Consider the following 20,243-nt stretch of genomic DNA (forward strand, 5'->3'; position numbering starts at 1 on the left):
GCTTCAGTTGCTTTTAATCCATTCTAAATAATTCAAACTCCTAGATTTTTCTTTTCCCTGCCTATAATTACTCAAACTTATGGCTATCATGTATGTATGTACTGTACATAAACATTATTTTATTCCAGGATAGCCATTGCTTAATTGATCAATCATTAATTGGATGTAAAGTTGTTTACATGATGAAACTCTAGTAGGTTTGAAAAGTCTCTAGGTAATCAACCTTTTCTACCCACAAAATATGTTTCAACACTTACTCAGTGAATGTGTGTTTTGATAGTATTTTAAATATGTGATTAAGCATAATTGAGATTTTAAAAATCTAAAAAAAAAAAAAAAAAAAAGCATTTGAAACATGTAAAGCTTAAAATTCAAGAACAGTTTCTGGAAAATAAAATTTAGTATTTATTTAATATGAAATTTTAAATACCTAAACACTAAATGTTTGAATTGTTCCATTTTTAAGCATTTTATTTTTTATTATATAGATTTAGGTGGTTATGTTGCATCTAATGAATTTGATTCAACTGATTTTCAAATGGATGAAAATGAGGTATTTCATTCTTAAATTATTTAAAAAAAAGTTTTTACTGCTTTTAATAAATAGAATAACTAAATTTTGAGATTTAGAAAGTAGTAATGTGTTTAAAAGGTTTTTATGTTTATAGAATTCTAAAAGAGTAACAAATAAACCAAAGTCCCCGGGAGAAGATGATTTTGAAACTGTAAAATTAATAAGTAATGGAGCTTATGGGTAAGAATTCTTGACAGATTTTTTAAAAATTTTTATTTCTAGTATTGTCTTCTTGAATTTAATAGTAATCATTAAATTAAAACTTTCATATTAGTGCTGTGTATCTTGTTCGGCACAAGGAAACCAGGCAACGATTTGCTATGAAAAAGATCAACAAGCATAATCTTGTTCTTCGCAATCAAGTTGAACAAGTATTTGCAGAAAGAGATATTCTGAGTTTCACAGATAATCCATTTGTTGTCAGTATGCTGTGTAGTTTTGAGACAAAAGTAAGATTTAAATCTAATAAATATATATGATATATTTAATAAGTATAGTTTTAAATTTGGATTGAAAAATTGAATTTTGCTATAGAAAAATTGACATAATGTTAAATCAGAAAACAAAATTGTTTTTAGACATTAGAAAAAGACAAAATATAATGCAATGCAATGCAATACTTTAGTAAATCTCTTAAATTATACAAGTGTTTATTATCTTATTTATAAACAGTTCATAGAAAATCCATCTTTTATTTTTAGGAATTATATTTATACTGAATTTCAATTATTTATCTATCTCTATTATATCTCTATTATACTCAGTCTAAATTCGGTTAGTCCTAGGGACTCAGCTTGGTTTCCGGTTAGGATATGATAGGTTAGGGTTTGTTAGCTTTAGTCGTCTGGTTAGGTTCATCCTAGGTTATAGTAGGTTAGTTTAGTTAGTAAGTTAATGTTAAAAAAAATATTTGCTGTTTTGCCTGTTTGTCTCTGTCGGTCCGTTCATCTTGTCTAGTTTGTCATTGTGTTTGTTTCCCGTTCGTGCTGTCGGTCTAGCCGTTAAGTAGTATTAAGATTTGCAATCATGTTCAGTTTTATTAGTATTAAGTAGATATAAGTCTTCCTACTAACAGCCACTTGGCACTAACTTCTACACTTAGCTATTTGTGGCGGCAGTCAATTATTGGTGTTTGTTACACTCTGGTTTTCTTTTACAGTCCCTGGCCAAATTATTAGATGCACTACAGTTTTTATGCAAATTTTAATTATCAGCTACTACAATTTGGTCTTTGAATATTTATTACCAATGAATTTAACTTGTAATGTACAGTTTACTTCATTACATAGGTGCTAACATGAATAAAACATTATATTTATTGAAAATTTTTGTTTTTATTAACATAGTAAAAAAATACAAAATTGCCATTTAAATTTTAGTATTTTGTTGAGCCACTTTTTGCAGCTATGAGAGCCTCAATCCGGCACGGCATGCTGTCGATGCAAGACTGGACTGTCTCTTGTATTTGTGGATGATGATTCCACACATGGATGATTTTTTCCAAAAGCTGTGTTTTGGTTGTGATGACCTCTTTGGCCACTTCCCTCTTCATGAGCTCCCACACATTTTCTATGGGGTTCATGTCAGGACTATTACCCGGCCAATCCAACAGAGGGATATTTTGCTCTTGTAGATACGTTTTCACAGACTTGGCTGTGCGGCAGGGAGCTTCATCTTGCATAAAAATAAATGGTTCCCCATTTGGGAACCATTCTCTAACCTGTGGCAGCAACCGATTTTGCAAGACTTCTTTATATTGGTCTGGCCTCATGGTGCCTTTTACTACATACAGGCACCCAGTGCCCTTGCCACTGATGATAGACCAAATCATTACTTTCGTGGAGTGCTTAACAGTCTGAATGACGCAGTCAGAATGAAATTTTTCGTTTCTACGACGACAGACAAAATGAGCTTTGTTGGCTAAAATTTCAAATGTGCTTTCATCGCTGAAACAGACCTGAGAAAACAAAAAAAAATATATCTTATGAATCAAGTACCTACTGTTAATTTGTCTATTTTATAGTAAATAATCTATTTAATGTTAAATTATCGATCTCCAGAAGTCTACATCCTTATCACGCCACTGTTTGGCCCACTTCAAACGCTTTGCTTTCATTGCAACTGTTAACTTGGGTTTTCTTGCTGGACGGTAAGCCTTAAAATCCAGATCTTTCAATTTTCTGCGAACAGTGCGCTCAGAAGCATTCACTTTTGCATCTTCCAATTGAGATTTTATTGATTTAGTGGTAGCAAATCTGTTTTCTAAGCAAATTTTCTTAAGACATCTTTCTGACCTTGGGTTGAAAATTGGCTTTCTGCCGCATTTATTTTTTCTTTTCGAACTCAGATCTTGATCTGATTCAACTTTTTTCCTTATACATCGTACGCTAGCTTCAGACACATTCAACCTTCGTGAAATTTCACGGTTGGAATACATTTTTGTATTAACGAGGGCTTTGACTTCAGCTTTTTTACGTGGTGAAAGGTCTCCCTTTTTCCCCATGTCAAAAGATCACAATTTATTATATCTGGTTGGTAAAAATACTACTATCGAAGAAAACAAACACTTGCGTAATTGTATACCATGACCTAAATACAAGAGGTGAACAGAAACACGTCCACACCAGTAGCAAGCGAGAACGCGACTGAAACACGTTCGTACTTGTACGCTATACTTCAATGTCTAAGCTCTGATACCTACCAATATATTAACATTGTAATGAAATATAACAAATATAGGTATACAATGACATTAAAAAATAAGTTTCGTTTATCAAAATTATGATTTATAAGATAGACCTACACCAAACCGGATATGAAACATTGAATTATGAAAAATCTGTAGTGTGTCTAATAATTTGGCCAGGGACTGTAGACCCTTTGGGGGGACTACGGCCTTGCAGCATAAAAACTGCATGCCAACATCAAACATAGAGGGTACTTGTAGCCATATGTACGCTGTTCAGAGGGATCCTACCTTTCTCTACTGTCTATCTCCTCTCCCTCCTTCTTCTCCTCCCCTTTCCCTTACCCTCTTTTCTGCTGGCTAAACACTTCATGTATGGCTGATGTCTTTCTTGTATGTATGTATGTATCTCTAATATATGATGTTTGTGCAATTTTTTACTTTTTTAAGTTCCAAATTTTTAAATTATAAAAGCTCTAAAACAGTTTCAAAATCAATATTCAAATATAAAACTTTATTAAATTATATTGTGTTGCAAATAAAGATCTTTAATCAAATTTAATAATGTATTTTTAAAAAATTTTTAATCTCTTAATACAAAGATATAAGTTACCATAAACAGTTGTAAAGTTTATTACATATTTGTTTTGATCAATAACATGTATCCAAACAGTTTAATCTTTTTCAACACTCAAACTGATGCTAAAATGGCTAGAACTGTTATAAAAGATGATCATCTAACTAAGTTATTTGCAGAGTGAGTAATTATACTTAAATCTGTTAGAATAGTTAAATTAAAAGATTCAGCTAGATTACTAATGCATAAACATATTATAGACCAAAAGAATTGGCAAGCATTGATTTAATAATAAACAATCTAGTAGTAATATAAGTATTTCTGATTGGATTAAGAAATATTTCCTTCAACAGTTATTAGCTTTGTTAAATGTGCATATCATCATTTTTAACATTGAATGACACACAACTTCAATTGAAGTAAAATAAATATTTGAAGAAAGATATATTAGAGAAAATTGAAAAATATTGAATAAAAAATTTTTAAAACCTAAACAGAAATTTCTATTTTAGTTCTAAAGCTACTAGACCAGGGATGTCCAACCCGCGGTCTGCAGGCATACTGCAGTTCACTTCACCCTAAATTTTTCTAGATAAATGAAAATATATTTTGGTAAAATATATCGTAAAACTTATTCTCATTTCACTGGATACGCCTTGATGTCATAATGATGTAATTGGTGTTAGAAGACTGTTTTATCTAGAGCAGTGATCACCAAACTTTTTTCATTGCGTACCCCCTAAGACGAAAATAATTATAAGTTGTATTCCCTATGATATATATGTGTATATAGTCAAAAATCAAATTATTTATTACTTATTTATTTTAAATTTATTTTAAACAATATACATACATTTAAATTAAATTACAAATTTAATTTTGAATTAGAATTACAGTATTTTGACTGTATATGACACACACACACACACACACACACACACAGTATTTTGAAGGGAAACTTGGCATACCCCCTGGGGTATGCGCACCCCCACTTTGGAGACCACTGATCTAGAGAACTGTTATGCATGTGGGTAGTACATACTGTTGTGAACAATTCTTTTTATGCATGAAAAACATTAAAACTGCTGAAAGAAATAAGTTGAGTGATTCCCATTTAACTAAGATTCTTAGAATTAATACTAGTAACATAAAAGCAGATATAGACAATATTATAAAAGCAAGGCAATGTCAAAAATTGCATTTAATTTTTTTCTATTTTGTATGAGTATAATTTTTTTTACTCCCAATAATACAGTATTTTTTGTAATGATATATATTTGCTATTAAAATTTCATATTCACATTTTGAACTTTTTAAAACTACATATTTATATAAAATACCTTTGTGGTCCACTAAATATACCTAAATTTCTAATTTAGCCCATTAGGAAAAAGGTTGGACAACCTTGTTCTAGACCATAAAGAGTTTGATTCTAAAAACAAAAATGACTTCAATTTAAGTTCCAGATCATGGTATAGTGTTTCTAAAAGATTAAGTAGATAAAGAATGGAAAATGATAATTTATAATTTTAGAATTAAATAAATATTTAAATATATTTTCATTATTTTTTTTATCATAATCATTTGAGAATTCAATAAAATTATCAAACAGATGATTTAAACATATTTTCATTGCATTGAAATTCATTTTATATAAAATTCTGTAGATATATAAATATATAAATACTCTTCAAATGAGTTTGAAGAGTATTTATTATAAAATAAGTACAAATTATATAAAAATTCCAATATTTTTAAATATTCTGTATGCAGAGAATTACATCCATATCACATTATTCGAATCTAAAGTGTTCCTGAAAATGATTCAAATATCAGGAATTCAGATATTAGAACATTTTTCTATTATTTCCTTTGGAAAAAAACCAACACTTTTCAAGTTTTCTGAATAACCTCATTCAGTTTTCTCAAATGACATTAAAATTCTGCAGAGAGACCTATTACATATCAGTTCATAATTTTAACATGCTATTAAACATACAAATTGTAATTGCCTATTAATAAATATTCTATAAAGGTGTTAAAGGATATGTTTGTAAGCAATAATATAATGATTAGGTTTGCATAGTACTTCCTATTAGGAATAGTATATGAACTGTAATCTTCAAAGTACAGTAGACAAGCAATGAAAATTTCATAATTATACTGTACATTTTTTACTAAAATATTACTGCATAAAAATAGAACAACAATGAAAATTACAAGATAATGAACCTACTGTAATGAACTGTTAAGGATAAGCTTAAAATATTGCACTTAAATTTTGCTATTAAAAAAATCTCTGAACTATACAACTTTAGTATAACACAAATATGCCACTCAAACAAAAGAAAACAGACACTGGAACACAGATTCATTCCCTATTTCTCACTTTAGTCAGTGTACTTAATTTAAAATTTTTCACAAATGCACTTCGAATAAATTTATAATACTGGGATTGTTCAATTCAGATATAGCATTGCATAGTAAAGAGTATTATTTATTGTAGCAAGAATTTGCATACTGAGGTAAGGCTGTATTAAATATTAATAATGTATAAGAATATATGCATAATTATAGAGATCTGAAATAAATTTAAAAATATTGAATAAATTCAGATAATTATAATTAGTAATACGATATCTTCAATTCTGTCAATTAGATTCATTATGTTTTACAAATTTAAAAGTAAGAAAGAGATAAGAAAGAAAGATGTAAGATTAATTTCTAAATTTTCATACTTCATTAATTTTATTTTTCATTCTCTGATATTATAATATCAGAGAATATTTATAACCAATATATGTAATATTTATTTGCTTTCATGTAGTTTATATATGGAGGAAAAGAGTATTTATCTCTATAAATAATAATTAATGTTTTTCTGTTTTTATATAGAATGTTTTTTTATACATACATGTGATTATATTTTATTTAAAAATTCTTTAGAGACATTTATGTATGGTGATGGAATATGTTGAAGGTGGTGACTGTGCTACATTGTTAAAAAGTATGGGTCCACTACCAGTAGATCTTGCTCGTTTTTATTTTGCAGAAACTGTTCTTGCTGTGGAATACTTACATAGTTATGGAATTGTACATAGAGATTTAAAGCCTGACAAGTACGGTTTATTTTATTTTCATTCGATTCTATCATTAAATATTCATTAAAATAATTTTATTTCAGTTTGTTAATAACTTCTATGGGACATATCAAGTTAACTGATTTTGGATTATCAAAAGTTGGGTTGATGAATTGTAAGTATCTAATATAAATATGTTGAATTTTAAATACTTTAATATGGAAAGTCTTTTTAAATCTTTGAAAACTTGTCATTTTGATGTTTTTTAAACAATTTTAAATAAAATAATTTGATCATACTACATGAAAAGCATTTTCAATCCCTTACTAGATAGCTTTTAATTTTACACAAAGTAGAACATGAACTTACTTACAAACAATACTTAATACATTAAAATTTTTAAAAATAGTACAGATTAAATTTTGAAAAAAAAAAATTGTCAGAACCAATTACTAAAATACCAGAATCTTTTGAAATTAGTCAAAAAAAAATATTGGCTCAATATATTCTAGTTTAGTATGTCATTATTCTTACAATACATTTTGTATATTTAGCAGCGTGCACAAATAATTTTTTATTCATTTAATATAATATTTAAAGAATATTTATTTATTAAAGAAAAAAATTGCAAAATTATGGAAACTTTCAATGTAAATTTAAGAAATATTTTAAATTGATATTCTAACATTGATTATACAGTCAAACCTGTTTTTATGCGCTCTTTTTATGTGCGATTTTTATTTGTGCGATTTTTTTAATGCGAATTTTTAATTTGTGCGGTATAGTTGGCGACTAGTCTCGTGCGATTCGTCATGTCTTACGTTGACTTATTATAGCTAAATAAACTTATTATAGCATAAATGCACTTATTATAGTAATATTATTGCATGAATATGCGAAAAATGAAATAATTTACTTATTAAGTCAACAAAACACCACCTGGACAAAAATATGTAAAACAGACGATAGACCAGACGATGCAGTCAAGTGCTGACATCTGTTGTCAATAAATTCTATTTAGTACGGTTTTGAGTTATTTTCTATGTGAGACTTTTTTTATGCGGTCCCTGTTGACCGCATAAAAAAAATATTTTTTAATTGTGTTGCGAAAACTATTATTTACAGCCATTCGTGAAGTTTCGCGAGATTTTTTTTATGGAAACTTTCAATGTAAATTTAAGAAATATTTTAAATTGATATTCTAACATTGATTATATTTTGTTGTCATACTAAACACAAACAAATCTGTTGACTTCAGTTTAATAGAAATGATAGTTAAGACTTTTAACCACTTTCTTTGATTATGATGGTTATTACGGACGAAGGGACAGATGACAAAAGGACTTCATTCTGGTTCGAAAAAGATTTTATTTGACATAGACTACTTTACTACACTTAGAATATATGGAATGGAAACAGCACGGAACATCACATATTATACTACTTATACAAGATGTGTGCAGAACCAGAGCAATCTTTATAAGTTATAAACATACAATAAATAACATTATTAATTACGTTTATTTGATTCAATACACAGAATGGAACTACAATTAACAAACAGCAAAAAAATAATAATTGTCAATCCATTTTGTTCATGATATAAGGCTCTATGTTATGATAGTTTGTTAGTCATGTATCGGTGTGAAGTTCTCAATCTCAACACACCCACTCAAATGCTGTTTCCACTGAGCCCAATCCTACTTACTAATTTATTAAATCATGCTTTAGTGGTTCCCAATTTATTTTAACCACAGAATCTTTATCAATTTGATAAAAAGCTTTGAAATATGACAATTTTTACTGATTATAAAAATAAAAGAACAAATCAAAAATAATTAATTGTTTTTTCCCTGTATGTTAAATAAACAGAAAAGCAAATAATTCAAACTGGTAATTAATGTGTATGAAGGATTAATTTTTGCAGATGATTTCATTAGCAGATGTGGTGGGAGTTAAGGTAGTAAGAAAATTTAATGCATTTAACTTTTTTGCAAGTCACTAAACACACACAATTATTCAAATATTGCTACTTTCTGGATAATATTCTCCAACAGGAATGAACACTTAAGTTTTCAAATATGCAAGAAAGAATCAAATACAATGAAATTTATTTGCAGTTATTCATTGTATCTTCTTAATTTGAACAGAAAGTAATTTTTTTTTTTTTTTAATCTGAAAAGTAGTAGTAATAATAATTCTTAACATAATTTACATTTGATTACATCAATATATTAAGTGTAATAAAAAAGGCTTTTATCTATACAAACAAGAATTGACACTTGGCAATTACTTACATATAATTGATGATATTGGGATTGATTTTTAATTAGGACAACATAATGATAAATTTAAGTTTTAAAAAGTATTTTATTTTTTAGCTGTTTTCACTATTAAGAACTAAAATAATTCTAAATTTTATTTTATTTTTTGTATTCTTTTTAATCATTATTATTTTTTATCTAATAATATGAAAACTCTAATTTTAGTGGCTACCAATTTATATGAAGGATATATTGATCGAGAATCAAAACAGTTCAATGATAAACAAGTTTATGGTACACCAGAATATATTGCTCCTGAAGTTATTGTTCGTCAAGGTTATGGTAAGTACAATAATTGAGCTGCAATTTGAAAAAATTGCAGACCTATAAATTCCCACTGTTGTCCATCTGTCTGTCCATCTTTCCGTCTTTCCTTAATCTCGAGAATGGTCTTGACTTTCATGTATCTAACTCCGGATATGGAAAGATTAGGGGCAGGAGACCCCGATTAACTATATAAGAACTTCCCATGCAAATTGGAATATTTTAATTCAAAAATTCCCCCTGAAAAGTGTCAAGTGACCGGCATGACTCTATTATTAAAGGAAAGTATGATATTCAGGGGCAAGCCACTACTAATTTGAGGTGGACAACATATTTTAAATTAAATTAATTAAAAGTTGCAACCCAGCATTGTGATTATGTCACAATAAATAATTGCTCATTAATATATACTTTTTTATTTTAAATATAATACTTATTGCATTATGGAATTGATCAAGAACGATGACAAACAATTTAGAATGTCATAAGTATATGACATTCTAAATTAGCAAATATAAAAAGGATTGGAATATTATAAAATGTTTAAAAATTGTTTGTCATCTTTCTTGATCAATTCCATAATATTCTTTATATATATATATTACAATGATTCAGCATTAGCATGAGTAACAATGATTAATGTTAAAATTAAATTGCTTTTCCTGTGATGAAGCTTTCCAAGTAGCTTCTTTGTGGATTAAAATAATTCATTAAGACAAATGATGATAAAGCATTATGGTAAATATAGTACATTATGGTATAGTCAAATGATTTGCTGGATTATCCATTGGGCTATTTTAAGGCTGGTAAATAAATAAATTAAATACAAATCAGTTTAGCTACAGGTAGGTGGTTACATTGCCACCTCATTGTAAATTTAATAATTAGAAATGCTTTATGTTTGTGTAAATCTGGTACAGTTCAATGTTTAATAAAACTGTTTATGTTAATAAATGCTAAGGAATGATTTTGTAATTGGAAGGAAGCTTGATTAGACAAATTTAAAAATTATAAATGATGAAAATATGCTAATATAAACTACAGTAGAGGGTCGTTTAACTGAATCAATTGGGGACTGGGGTTGTTTGGATAACCGATTATGTACGAAAAAATATATTAACCTGTCCCGTGTTGAAATTTTTCTTCATTGCGTGTCGCTTCGTGTTGAATTTTTGTCGATTTTAAGCCTAATGAAAATTTTTATAATAATAATCGAGGCTATTGTATCGTTAAAAATTATTTCTTTATTTTGTATAAACAAAATAAATATATTGAAAAAGAAAAAAAGAAAAAAATTATACTTTAGAAGTTAATCTAGTATCAAAAACGTTCGATTCAGCACGACACAGTCCGACTGGAAAGCTTTCGGTTGACTAGCTTTCGGATAAACGACGCTCTACTGTATTTCATAATCTCATTTTGAATCCACAGTCTTCAAAGGGTAACTTTCCACAAACTTTCCTAAACAAAAAATTATGCGAAAAGAAACTTTGGTTACATTATCTTGAAGTAATGTAAGTGTTTTAAATGCTATAATTGAGAGAATGAAATTTTCTCTTACAGGGAAACCTGTAGATTGGTGGTCAATGGGAATAATTTTATATGAATTTTTAATTGGATGTGTCCCTTTCTTCGGAGAAACTCCAGAAGAACTTTTTGCCCATGTAATTAATGGTATTAACATTTTTTATTAAATAAAAATTTCTAGTTTTAGAAACTTACATAGTAAATTACACAATATTCAGATATAAATTATATTTAAAATTTCATTTTTATAGATGAGATTGAATGGCCAGACGAAAAAGATTGGCCAGTTCCTGAAGATGCTAGAAATTTAATAACAGAATTGCTTCAACATAATCCAATTGATAGATTAGGAGCTGGAGGAGCACATGAAGTAAAAGAGCACGCATTTTTCTGGAGTATAGATTGGGATTCTTTACTTCGACAAAAAGCAGAATTTGTTCCACAGTTAGCTGATGACGAAGACACCAGTTACTTTGATAGTAAAAACATTTTTAACATTTAAACCACTATATATTTAATTTAAAACTTAAAATTTATAAATATAATTACTTCAGCACGCAGCGAGAGATATTGTCATGAAATTGAAGATTCAGAAGAGCAAGATGATACAGATGATACTTGTATTTTTGGTAGTTTTTCTTCTTGTTCACCACGTTATAGAAAAGTTTATTCAAAAATTGAAAAAGAATTACAAGAAGAGAAATTACTTAAGGTATTTTGACTTATTTTTTATATTAAAAAATTATTTTTTCCTTTGTCATTTTATCAGATGAATATTTGCAGAATTTCTAGAAATTTAACGTAAAAACTGATTCATATCTAACTGATTATTATTAAAGTTTAAATTACTTTCATACTTACAATTGTCAATTCTTGTGTTCAACTTCAATTATAATAAATTGTGGTGAGAATTTTTTTTTTTGACAAGTGGTTTTCCACCATGTAATATTGAGTTTGCATGCACTTTAATACCATTTGTTGACTTTTTATTGTCATTCTCTGGTACCATTACAGTTATGGTGATACAGTGCCTAAAAAATAAATGGGAAAAATTTTTTGTATTTGTCATTCTCTTTCTTCTCTTATTGTAATCAATTTGAAACTCTCCTGTACTGATGATAATTGACTGACTAATATACTGTAAACAAGATAAATAAGACCAAGCTAAGTTAATTTAATTCATTCTTTCTATTTCAACAAACATAAATTTTAGAATGTTTTAAATTTCCTGACAAGAATCTTTAAATTTGAAAGTTATGTAAACTTGAAGAATGTGATAAAGTAATAAAATAAAAGTATACAATATGTCTTACACATAAATTTATAACAAATATACCGTTTTTTCACAAGCAAATTAAAATGATCCTTATACAATATTCTTGTTAAAAATGAAAAAATAATAATAATGAATAACAAGATAACTTACATAGCTTGTCATGCCTTTTATTGTTGTTTCAAAATCAGGCAGTTCATCTTTGTTATGATTTACTGATTCTTCCTAGTAGAATATTTTGTGACAAGAAATGTTTTCTTATAGAACTTCCTATAATCTCCAAGCATCATTTTCAAGGATAATTTAATCTTTTGCTTAAATTTCTAATTGTTTTTTAATGTAATGTTTAGTAATTTATATATTACAGGCTATAATATACAAACTATCTTTTTCTGTTGCATCCAACTTTTTTTATTTTTTAATTTTGTTAAAAGTTCTGTGTTCTGCTATATTTCATATTGATGATATAGTTTCTTAGTATTCTTTCTAGTGACTTTATATTGATAATTGCTGTATTGAGATTTGACTACAGTGGAAATTTGGCATGTACTTTCAAGAAGTTCACAAGACCTTTTGTAATTCCAATGCACTAAACACTTGAAAAATTAAACTGACAAAGAAAATTTATCAGTTACTATTTACACATAACTGTTATGAAAATTTTACTGGCAAGATAAAATTGCACCAGCAAATCCATGCATATGTAAACCTGGTATAACAAACTAAAGGCCAGATCATATACTTTGTGAGAATGGAATGAGAAGAGAAGAGAGACATTCTCTTCTCTTTTGTATCATTCTATTCCCGTAAGTATTCATACTTCAAAACATAAGAGAGTAACACTTATGTGCTTTCAGTACTTGCAGTTTAAAATTAAGCTTGGAAAGGTTAGGCCTAAGTCATAAAATTCCTTAAAAAATTGCAGTATATACAGCTAATTAATTTGAGAAGAGAGAATGGAAATATTAATGTTTTACTCCTATCTATCTTTTAAAAGAAATTTAGAAAGATGATCCCAAAGTGTATTTTCAACATTTTACATATGTTTAAAATGTACATGTAAAGATAATACCTGTTCACATTTTAACTTAAAATATATAAATGATAAATTACAATCCATCGAAAATAATTCTGCTTCGACAAAATTGAAATGATGGAATTAGTCTCTACACTGAGGGACACAATGGATTGTGGGCTACCAACAGAGAGAAAAGTAGAATTTTTGTAAGCTTTTCTCTCTGACCAAGAGAGAACAGAATGATATTACTAGTGATATGTGATGTGTTGTGCACTAAACCCATTTAATGTTATTTTCTCTTCTCTTTTCTGTACTGAGAAAGCATGAACCAACTTTAAAGAGAAAAATTTACATGTTTGTAGAATGCTACAAAGCTTAGATTTTCCCCATATTGTGATCATGTTGCACCTATAAGCCAATAATCTATTGATATTCCTCCTCCTCTGACGACAAATACATCTGGTCGAGTCAATTTTATATCATTTAATTTTGAGAATTGACAAGAACAGTATGAGTAGAACAAATAATGGTGTTCTAAAAATTCAGAATCAGAATAAATTTTCTGGAGGAATATTGCAATATTTATCATCATTATCAGAAAGAAAATGATATATAAATGAAACTCTGTAGTGAATTTAGATGTTGAAATGAAGCATTTCATCATAAAACAAGAATGCTTTGTGACCAATGTAAAACAATGAATAAGTGACAGACATATAATAATTTATGCTATACTTAATTTTTGTGACAGTGAAATTACTACTTATTACAATTATATTTAGAATATAAGTATTTAAATATTTTTACTCTTTATTCATTAAACATTTCATAATATATAAATTTATGTTTAAATTAATTAATATCTAGATTTTATTATTAATATTTGCTGAAAATATCATTAAATTGAAATATGTAAAAGTTAAACTTTAATCATGTTATTTATAGACAAAAGAAACAGTTCAGAAAAAACCAGTTGTAAAAGCCATCTTTAAAGAACAAGTAAATGGAGGAAACTTCAAATCAAAAACACTTTTAGCAGAAAAAAGGTAATATACATGTATTCATTATGAAATTGTTTTCAAGTTTTTGTTCCATTGTTAGATCTTAATAATTCAATAATTAAAACATTTCCTTTTTATTGTATAGTTTTTAATAGTTACTTTTCAATGTGAAAGTAAAATATTGTAATTGACTGTACTGTTAAGTATAAAACATAGCATGAACATGCAGTGAATACATTAATGCAAATAAAATTATATCTGTAGAATAAAATACATAATCATGATTTTATAGATTTATATAAAAGTTTACAAGCCATATTTTCAGTTTATCAGTAAGCTTATAAATTAATTAATCAGTCTATGAAAACAAAATGGAAACTTAATTGCCTATCTTTAGACCAAATTTTGTGGTTTGATTAAATTATTGGCTGAATGACAGCCTGAAATCCAGCTCATATTTAAATATTAGAGCATTGACATTAGCAAGAAGTGAGTTTTTATATATACATTATACCAGTGTTTTGGGGATGGGAAATCTGTGGGATGTTGAAAAACAGTTATGCCTAATTCACAAGTCTGGTACAAATGCTAAAAATCCATCCACACTAGCCAAAACATCTTGACAAAAGTCGAGCCTTGGCAAACAATATACTTTATATAATAAAGTATATTGTTTTGTAGGCCATTAAATAAATTATAAGAACAGTATTTATGAAATTAGATTGTTGTGCCTTTTTCAATTTTTGCAACAGTTTTTTTTTTCTGAAAAAGAGGAGATGGAGATACAGAAAGTTTGGAATACAGTAAAAACTGTGTAAATGATGTAAATTATTTTTCCTATTTTGGCAGATTTCTGTTCTAAACAGTTACATTCATTTTTTATAGTAATTTGCTAACTACTCCATAAAAGGTAAATTGACCATACATTTTATCTTATTCTCATTGTTTTCAATGAATTACATTCATTACTCTTTCTTGAACTCAAATTTCAAAAATTCATTTGATTCATAAAAGTATATGATCCTTTTTCCTGTTAATCCCCAGAAAGACTAATATTAACAAAAATGTCAAGTCACTACATCCCTTATCATGTGATCTTTGTTTCTTTGACAAGGATCAGAATTGTTCTTGGAATACAGTGTCACACTGAGTTGACCATTATACTTTGAGACAATTTTATTTATTTCTTCACAAGTGGAATATTAATTTTCCACTTTATCAAAGTTAAGTTACATTCTTCAATTGTAAAAGCCTGCTCCGTTTCTGTGTTGGACTGGCTTCTAGCTTATAGTAAGAAAGTTAAAATCTTCATAGCAGTGATTTTGTGTTTTTTTTTTATACTTTAGACAGGTTTTACTGTAGGTAATGTTGAAATTAATAAAGATGATATATTCTTATTTTAAATTATAAAACTTATTTTAATTTGTAAAAATACATTTGACAAGAACACAATTTCATTAAATATACATTTTTAGATCATCAATAATTTTTATAGTAAGCAAGAATGTTTTGCTGCTGATACACAAAATACAGACTTCAAGATAGTAAGTAAAGAAGGTCAGAAACCAATCAAGTAGTGTTAAAAATAAAACAAAAACTTTCAAAAATAAATAAATACTTTTCATTCTGTATTAGAAAACTTCAGGTTAATATAAAGAATATGAAATAGAATTATAATAAATTAAATTAACTATAAAACAAGATTAATGTAGAATCATCTTAAAATGAGATTAAAAGTTGGAGAATTAATTAGTTTAGAAGTAAGAATATTCTGAATCAACAAAGATCACCAACATACATAAAATAGGCATGTGGGAATCTTAGTTATATAAAACTTGGAAAACAAGATAATTTTGAAGAATACATAACAATTTCAGCTAACAAGTAAGACAAATGAAAAATGAAAGCTACAGAAAGACTTAGTTTGCAGGAAAATATATAAAAACTTTTGAAAAATCATCATTTTTCAATTTTATTTTTACTCTGCTGCTCATCTTGTATTCTGTAAAAATTACCAAATATCACTGACTGTACAGTATATATTCTTTTAATCATTCTTTCGTTTACAGTCCCAATACTGTATTGTGTAATATTTTGATTTATTAAAAAATGTTAAAAATTAATAAATTATAATGAAAAAGGATTAGAAGAACTATGTAATTTTATATTGTGTTTAATGTAAATCTTATCATTATTTTCATATCTTAAATACATATCTAGTTACTTTATTAATTATTTATTTGTAAAATAGGGCTGGTGGAAATACAGTATTAAATGTAAAAACACATAAACAGATATTTTTATTATCTTTTTTATTTATTAATTATTTATTTTTTAATGTATGAATAATATATCTTAATATTTATTCATATAAATATAAGTATTACATTAGTTTTTAATTTTCCTTACTTAGAATCTATAAATGAATTAACATATAAAAAATTTTCTTTCAGTATTTCCAAAACTTCAAAATTTAATACACCAGAATCCTCACAAACTGAATCAGAAGAAATTTCTCCACAACTTCAACGTCGAAGAAGGCTTACTTCAAAAGACGTACTTCCAAGATTTTCTATTAGTATGGAAGATAATCGACCTTCTTTGGTTGCGTCTGCTCCTGATTATAGTGAATTGCCACCTGTTGAAGAATGCAGCACTGGAAAACAAGAAAAACTGCAACTCTCTCAGTCACTCTTCACCAGAATTACTGTTCCTAATATTCCTGCATATGTTAATAAAAAACCTAAATCTCGTTCCGTTATAAAATCTGCTTCTGCTTCGGGATTATCTCTCATGGTTCCTCCAGGTCAGACAAAATTTGATATAAATAAAAGAAGCAGGATCAATAACATATTTAATTTCAATAACTTTTATTCAAACAGATGACTTTATACCTGCACCTGTTGGTTCTCCGGGAGGTTCGAGTACTAGTTCAAGAGACACTTCACCAAGTAGAGAGCTTTCTTCTCTTGTTAATCAGTTGAAACCTCCCATCATTATTTGTCGTGGACCGAGAGGATTTGGTTTCAATATTCGTGCTATTCGAGTTTATTATGGAGACACTGATGTTTATACACTTCAACATCTAGTTTCTGTAAGTTTATTTAATATATTTTCACGTCTGTTAATTGCAAAATGAAATCAGTAAAAAATAAAACACTTTTATTTTCAGAGTGTTGAACATAATAGTCCAGCATTTGAAGCAGGACTGCATCCTGGAGATCTGATCACTCATATTAATGGAGAAGCTGTTCAAGGTCTTTTGCATCCTCAAGTATTACAACTCATATTAAGTGGTGGAGATCGTATGAATATTCGTACAACACCTTTAGATAATACCACAATTAAGACAGGGGGTCGTAAACGAAATCCTTCTATGATAAAGATGGCAAGAAGACCTCTTTCGTGTCGCAGGCGTACAGGCCAAGGAAAGCATGATGTACGATCAGAAAAAAAGCGTCGTGCATCTCTTTTAAGACGTTTAAGCAACAAGAGAGCCAGTGCAGAAATACATCAAATTGTATCAAGTTCAGCAACATCCTTATCACCCAGTCGAAGTTTACAGTCTTTACACAGAGCAACGGGCTTCTCTTCTGTTCCTGACAGTTTGCCTGCATCACCTACTAGAACAAAGTGTTCGCATTCGCCGCCATTGAATCGCTTATGTTCTCCTTCAGATTCTTCTCATTCTAATTCTTCACAAAGTAGCTCTCCTGGATCTAGTGTTCCAAATTCACCTGCTGGATCATCACAGTTTACAAGACCCAGTACTCTGCATGGCTTAAAACATAAATTAACGCAAACATTTCATTCACCACGCCGTAAATCTGTTGGTCATATTCCGTTATCTCCTCTCGCAAGAACACCTTCACCTTCACCAATGCCTTCGACTTCTCCTACCCGTTCACCCTCTCCATTAGCATTTCCAATCACTTATCTTTCTGGAAGTTCTCATGCTCAATCTGTTCAAAGTTACTCGTGTCGTAAATCTGGAGGAAGTTCAAAGAAATTTATGAGGCCAAAAAGTGCAGAACCGGGTTCTCCACTTCTTAGGCGTGCACTGTCACCAGATCGTCATCATCCAAAAACATCCGAAGGAAAAAATAAAAGAGAGTCTTTTTCGGGTCATATTTCTTCTCCTTTGGCTTTATCTTCAACGCCTTCTTCAACACACGTAATCACAACCACTTCATCACCATCGCTTGCTACAAGTATATCTAAATTAACTATCAGTGGGGCATCAACAGTAATAGTACAATGCACTCAAAATAATAATTCAACAAAAGTGGTAAGAACTCAACCATCTTTTACAAAATCAAATATATCTAACAAAGAATTATCTTTACATACTACTCTAGAAAAGGAAGTCAAACAATCATCTTCAATTAAACCTAATTCACAAAATTCCAAATTAAAACCACTTAGCCATCTTTCAAGTGATTTTAAAACATCTTTTGAAACAAAACAGAAAGACAGTGATGTAAGTAGGATAGAGGCATCTACAGATACTGACAGCAGCAGTAGTTGTAGTAGTGTTAAACATTGTGAAGAGAAAAAATCCAAATCATCTAGTCTTATTGTAAATGAATCTAGTAGCAGTGTAACTGCCGAACAGAAGGATAAAAATAATTACCTGCCAAAGTCCGAAGCACAAATATTTTCAAGTGTTTCTCGACCGGACGAAAAAGATTCTAACGTTCAGCAGAAAATAATCGATAAAGGAGCGCGCGATACCGAAAACGTGCAAAGTAAAGCATCAAATGTCGAAAGGAATGTCCCAAAAAAAAGTGTTCAGAGTTCCTACGAAAGTAAAAGATAAAGTATTTCTATTACGTGATTTTTATGTATTTATCTTAATTGCAATTTTTGCCATTGTGTGATTTTATGTATAAGAGGCAGCTAGCTATATTATTGTTATTGTACAGTCAAGATGCTTCTAGTATAGTTATGCTTATTAGTGCATTTCTTTTTCTACAAAATGTATATATACAGCCAAATCATTTAAATGGTGTACATATACAATATTATATATTGAAAGTTTGAGAGAATTTCCAAAAACTAATCTTCCTTTAAATAATGGGACGTATTCTGTAAATATAAGTTGTTTTAATATATTTAAAAATCTCATTTACTTGTGCCTCTTATCATTATGAATTGTATATTAATCTCAACATTATATTCAAAGTCTTCCTCTATTTGTATTTCTTTATATTTCTATCAGATTTTCCATCCAAAATCAATTTCGTGCTGTCGGATGTTTGTTACTATATTAAATACAACGCAATCGCCGTAGAAGCAGGTACTTACGCCCGAAACTCGTAACATCAGTTGTTGTAAGCTGCCTTTATAAAAGAAAGAAAGCAGCAATTATTACAGGTCATTTCGTTTTAATTTCATATTATCTTATATCTCAAAGTACATAATACATTCTTAACTTCTTGTAAGGAAGGCTTGTTGCAATCTATTTTATAGTTAGTTTATTGTTCAAAATATGTACATAATGTAAAAATGTGTTAATGTATAAACACACACAAATACAAACAAATAAACATACAAACACACACATACAACACCGAACACGAACACAAATACACAAGCTTATTTGAATATACGTTCAAATAACTCGGATAAAAAAACGTCTGTGATGTATCATTTACTAAATGAGCTTTGGAAACTGTCCAAAAATTGATTTGTAACTATTATCTAGAATATGTTGATGAAATAAAATAATTTAACGAGAAACATATATAAGCAATTAAATGATGATAGAATTTATGGTTTTTACTTTGTCACATTAGAGTGAAATAAATGTGTTTTATATTTGAATGTTGTCAAATTTTTGCAGTTCAAAATATATTGTAAATCTAAATATTTTCCAATATACGATACATTTTATTGTTTATCAATACTGTATTTTTA

The 20,243-nt window shown here is 28.4% G+C and overlaps 1 protein-coding gene across 10 annotated transcripts in view; it reads left to right on the forward strand.

Moving 5' to 3' along the window:
• The window catches only part of LOC136984472 (microtubule-associated serine/threonine-protein kinase 3-like), a 112,999-nt gene extending 92,849 nt beyond the window's left edge, over positions 1-20,150 (forward strand). For all 10 annotated transcript variants that reach the window (XM_067281459.1, XM_067281462.1, XM_067281463.1 and 7 more), the window contains 13 exons: positions 489-553; positions 669-754; positions 849-1,023; positions 6,784-6,956; positions 7,022-7,092; positions 9,407-9,523; positions 11,069-11,179; positions 11,284-11,511; positions 11,587-11,744; positions 14,269-14,369; positions 16,778-17,130; positions 17,207-17,418; positions 17,497-20,150. In XM_067281459.1, coding sequence (XP_067137560.1) covers positions 489-553; positions 669-754; positions 849-1,023; positions 6,784-6,956; positions 7,022-7,092; positions 9,407-9,523; positions 11,069-11,179; positions 11,284-11,511; positions 11,587-11,744; positions 14,269-14,369; positions 16,778-17,130; positions 17,207-17,418; positions 17,497-19,143 — 3,497 coding nt within the window. In that variant the 3' untranslated portion in view covers positions 19,144-20,150. The remainder of the gene's footprint in view (positions 1-488; positions 554-668; positions 755-848; positions 1,024-6,783; positions 6,957-7,021; positions 7,093-9,406; positions 9,524-11,068; positions 11,180-11,283; positions 11,512-11,586; positions 11,745-14,268; positions 14,370-16,777; positions 17,131-17,206; positions 17,419-17,496) is intronic.
• The last annotated feature ends 93 nt before the right edge of the window (positions 20,151-20,243 follow it).

Source organism: Centruroides vittatus, unplaced genomic scaffold (genome assembly GCF_030686945.1).
Source record: "Centruroides vittatus isolate TY-2023 unplaced genomic scaffold, ASM3068694v2 contig_920, whole genome shotgun sequence".
NCBI lineage: Eukaryota > Metazoa > Arthropoda > Arachnida > Scorpiones > Buthidae > Centruroides > Centruroides vittatus.